This window comes from Orycteropus afer, unplaced genomic scaffold, assembly GCF_000298275.1.
Source record: "Orycteropus afer afer isolate SDZICR_OR568_19922 unplaced genomic scaffold, OryAfe1.0 scaffold00072, whole genome shotgun sequence".
Lineage (NCBI taxonomy): Eukaryota > Metazoa > Chordata > Mammalia > Tubulidentata > Orycteropodidae > Orycteropus > Orycteropus afer.
Genome location: NW_006921659.1, coordinates 5,402,606 through 5,407,157, shown reverse-complemented (window position 1 = coordinate 5,407,157; position 4,552 = coordinate 5,402,606). Strand labels below are relative to the sequence as shown.

At 44.5% G+C, this 4,552-nt stretch overlaps 1 protein-coding gene across 1 annotated transcript in view; it reads right to left on the bottom strand.

The window, feature by feature from the left end:
- OSTM1 (osteoclastogenesis associated transmembrane protein 1) overlaps nucleotides 1-1,872 on the bottom strand; it is a 32,508-nt gene extending 30,636 nt beyond the window's left edge. The window contains exon 1 of the mRNA XM_007940829.2: nucleotides 1,480-1,872. Within this exon, the coding sequence (XP_007939020.1) occupies nucleotides 1,480-1,872 (393 nt within the window). The remainder of the gene's footprint in view (nucleotides 1-1,479) is intronic.
- Between the last annotated feature and the right edge of the window lie 2,680 nt (nucleotides 1,873-4,552).

The window sequence follows — 4,552 nt, the reverse complement described above, 5'->3', positions numbered from 1 at the left end:
ACACATACACATTATATATATACATATATATACACACACATATAAATCCCTTACTATACGAAACAGAAATAAGCCTGAAAAATATTGCATGTAAACCTAAATTTATTTAAACAATTACCTTGAAAACTTGCTCTTCACAGAATGATTGACCAATTTATTTATTGCAATTAAATCCTCCATTTATATTTTTAAAATCTGATATACATTAAGTGACATCAGGCTAACATAAAGTAGTACACAATTAAACACAAGTTTGTATTTTGTCCATGTCTACTACAGAATTCCTGGTTGATGCAAAAGCACTAACTGCTAACCAATAGACGAGTTCCAAGTCTACCTACAAAGAAGGCTTGGTGACTTACTTCCTATAAATCAGCCCTGGAAAACCCCATGGGGCACAGCTCTACCCTGAGACACATAAAGTCACCACGACTTGGAATCAATTCCACGGCAGGGCAGTAGGTCTATGATTTATGAAATAATCCCAACCACATTTTAATAAAACTACTTATTTTTCCTTCCATACAAGAGGAACTTTCCCATTTTCTAATCCCAATATCATTCCTCATGTTTTTCCTTTACCAGACATATCCGGCCCACACCTCATGACTACCAACAGCCCTGCCACTCTAATTCTTTGCTAGTCTAAATTCTACAAGGTCTTTAAGGGACTGTATCTTCCTTTTTCAATAACTAAATAAATAAATTCTTCAAAGCACCTGCCACTGAACAGAAAAGCTCTCAGAATACCATGAAAGGGGGTGCCAGATGGGGACAGATTTATTGTTTCCTGGAAATGTTAGCTCCCATATACTGAGAGCTGCCACTATGTGTTAATTTTCTAAAAGATTCCTTTATTCCCTTTTTACAGATGAGAAAACAGGCACAGAGAATATGAGTAACTTGCCCAGTCCTATTTACCAAGATGAACTCCCACATGGTCTCTTTCATTTCTTTTTAACAATCACATTTGGCAGCCGGTTCTCTCCATTTTACAGAGGAGGAAACTGAAGGACTGAGAGGATAATTAATCCACGCTCACAATGCCACAAACTGGAAGACTTCTAGTTACAAAGCTCAAGGTCCAGATCACCACCACACAATACAGTTTCCCCACTCCACTTAGAGTTTCCGGAGTTGTTCCTGGGAACTTCAGGTGGAGATGGGAAAGAAGCTATAGAAGAGGGGTGGGGAGGAAAAGAGAAGTGGGGTTAGAGGTTCAGAAGACCCAGGAAAGCCAGTCGTATAAGCAGGTATGCTGTACCAAGAGGATGCTCAACAGCTGACATCGGGACAGAACTCCAAACCCTAAGCCCCATAACGCCACCCAGTTTTCTGATGGTCCCATCTCCAAAAAACCACTACAAGCCCTTTCTTACAGGTGGGGGAACTGAGGTTCCCAAGCGTTGCCTACCATCTACTTCCTCCTCCTTTCCCAACCCTCCACGCCAAAGGTCCCGGGTGTGCTCTGCTACCCACCCTCACGGCTCGGCTGATGTTGTCCATCTTGTTGGCGACCTGTTGGAAGAGAGAATAGCAGGTCTGACAGACGCGCACGGGCCGGGCGCTGCGTACTATACACCCGGTTAGCTCAACGCTGCTGTTGGCGAAGTCCAGCAGCAGCTCCCGGCACTCGGGGTCCAGATCTGGCAGGTCGGGAGGGAGCGACAGCGGCGCCAGCCCTCCACCCTGCAGCAAGGACAGTGAAAAGTCCTCCACCTCCAGCAAGTGCTGCTCCGACAGGAGGTCTTGGAGGACCCTGCGGGGGCTGTTACCGAAAGGGAGCGCGCCCAGAGCCAGCCCTGACCACAGCAGCAGTAGCCACAGCAGCAACGACGACCGCCGCCGCGCAACTGTTCCGCCCGGGTCCATCACCGGGTTCACAAACCCCGGGACGCTCAGCAAAGCCTCTCAGCTCCCAGCCGGCGCCGCTGTCCCCCTCCGCTTCCGGCTTCCGAGGGCGCAGGCCGGGTGCGGGATCACGAGGCGCGCGCGTCACGGCCCCGCCTCCGGTGCACGGCGCCCCGCCCCATTGGCTGCCGTGAGCGTTTCGGAACCCGTGGGCCGGCGCGCGTGCGGGTGCCCACTGAGACAAGGTTCTTCGCGATACCAGCGGGCCCCTGGCGCCCCGCAGAAGGGCGCGTGATATCTGGGCTACTGAGGGGAGGTGAGGCCTTTCGTGCTGTGTATACAGCGATGTCCATTGGGATTGGATGAAGACTCATTAACAACCTGGGATATGCAGATGACACAACCTTATTGCTGGAAAGGAAGATTTGAAGCACTTACTGTTAAAGATCAGAGACTACAGTCTTTAGTATGGAATGCACCTCAACATAAAGAAAACAAAAATCCTCACGACTGGACTAATGAGCCACATCATGATAAGTGAAGAAGAGACTGAAGTTGTCAAGGATTTCATTTTGCTTGGATTCACAATCAATGCCCATGGAAGCAGCAGTAAAATAATCAAATGAATCATTGCATTGAGCAAATCTGCTGCAAAGGGCCTCTTTAAAGTGTTAAAGAGGAAAGATGTCACTTTGATGGCTAAGGTATCCCTGACCCAAGCCATGGTAGTTTAAATAAACCAAATATGAGTTAGTGCAGTAGTGCTGCAGTTAGTTTACAAGGCAAAAATGAGAACCGTGGAAAACAAGATGATACTAAATGGTCAGGAAGTAATTTTTCCACCAAATTTACCAGATACTTGTCAAGTCAACATATTTGTCAGAAAACTGTTTCCAGCTTGTGATCTTAAATTCTCTTTACGACTGAGCAGTGGTATCAGGTTGTTTATCAGAGGATGCCCCTGTGGTTGACTTGGGTCAGTCTCAGGCAAACCTGGAGGTGTCTACCCTAGGACCAGATTGCAGAGTGAAATAACTTAGACCTGAGTCCAATACCATAGCCATACGTGGCTACTTACACTTAAACACAATTAAAAATTCAGTTACTCAGCCACAGCAGTCACATTTCAAGGGTGCAGCAGTCATGAAGCTAGCGGCTACCATATTAGTGCAGATATAGGACATTTCCATCATTGCAGAAAGTTCTATCGAACAGCACTGAGCTAGTGGAGTTTTTTTGTTTTGTTTTTTTAAAAAACCACTAGGCACCACTACCAAAAATAATGAACTCTCAATATTACTATTTCCAAATAAACCCAAAACTCCAAACTCACTGCCGTGGAGTTGGATCTGACTCATAGCGACCCCTCCTGGGGTATCGCTAGGGAAGTAGATTGCCCAATCTTCCTTCCAGGAGTGGCTGGTGGGTTTGAACCGCCAGCCTCCTGGTTAGCAGTCAAATGCCTTAGGCATTACCCACCAGAGCTCCCATTTCCAAATAGGATAAGGAAAAAAAATTTGCTAAGAAACACTAACCAAAAAACTTGCCAAGTACAGCAGGCTAACCCTGAGGACTCACTCATCAGTCATTTTGAAGGCAGACACTGTCCTCTTTCTCTGACGTTAACTCATCAGATTTTGAGGACCCAGGGAACTGCCATAGTGGTGGATGTTCAAGGGCCAAGATTCTCTCCCTCCCAAGAATGGGTGACCCTGATGATATTGGAAATACTGGTGGCATAGTTTCCAGCGTCAAGGCAACATGCAAGCCACCACAGCACCACAAACTGTCAGAAGAGTGGTGGATGTAGGGTTTAGTTCTCTAAGAACATTTTTATTCCATATGAATATGGAATTCATGTGCCTTCTGTGTTGGAATATGGAATTTAGTAAGAAAATTAACAAAATTAAAAGATAGTGTTTCTTTTAAGCTATCGGGGGGTCTAAAGGCATTTGTAAAGCCCACAAAATTTGTTCACAGAATTTTGGAGTTAGATACATTTTTCTGAGAATAAAGTAAAAGTTTTTTTAATCAGTTTTTCATAAAGTCTGTGATCTACAGAAGGTTCAGAATCCTAGATTTAGAATACACCCAAATAAAATCCCTTCCGCCAACTTTTAACAGTTGCATTAAATTTGCTTTTTACCTCAACAAACAACAAAGCAAAAAACAAAGCATGAATTTATTCTAAAAGAAACTAAGGTGACTAGAAAACCATTGCTCTGTCAAAGATGAAAACATAAAAAATGTGTGCAATAAAATGAAATGACTATTAAGGGGGATAATGCATTAAATATGGAGCTATGGGCTTGGAAAAGAGTCAGGAATATCTTCAAAGAGGAGATGACTTAAGAACAGGATCTTACAGAATGAGTAGAACTCCACCCAATGGCAGCTCCAGAACTTCTCTGTAGAAGTGAGTAGTGGCAGTCTAAATAAAAGGAAGGGTCAAAGAACTGTTGTGAAACTGCATCTGCATGGTGAGCACACTATTTTTAAAGTTTATGTTTATTAGGATTGCTGATGGAGATTACGGAATGGTACTATACCCCATCCAGCCACTTACTACTTTCTGTGTTAAAAAGCTTAAGTTTAGAGTTCCGGCAAGATGGCGGACTAGGCAGAAGGATTGCACAGACCCTCTTCAACAAAGAAAAGGGAAACCAATTAACACAGACACAGAAGATAATCTGGGACCCCT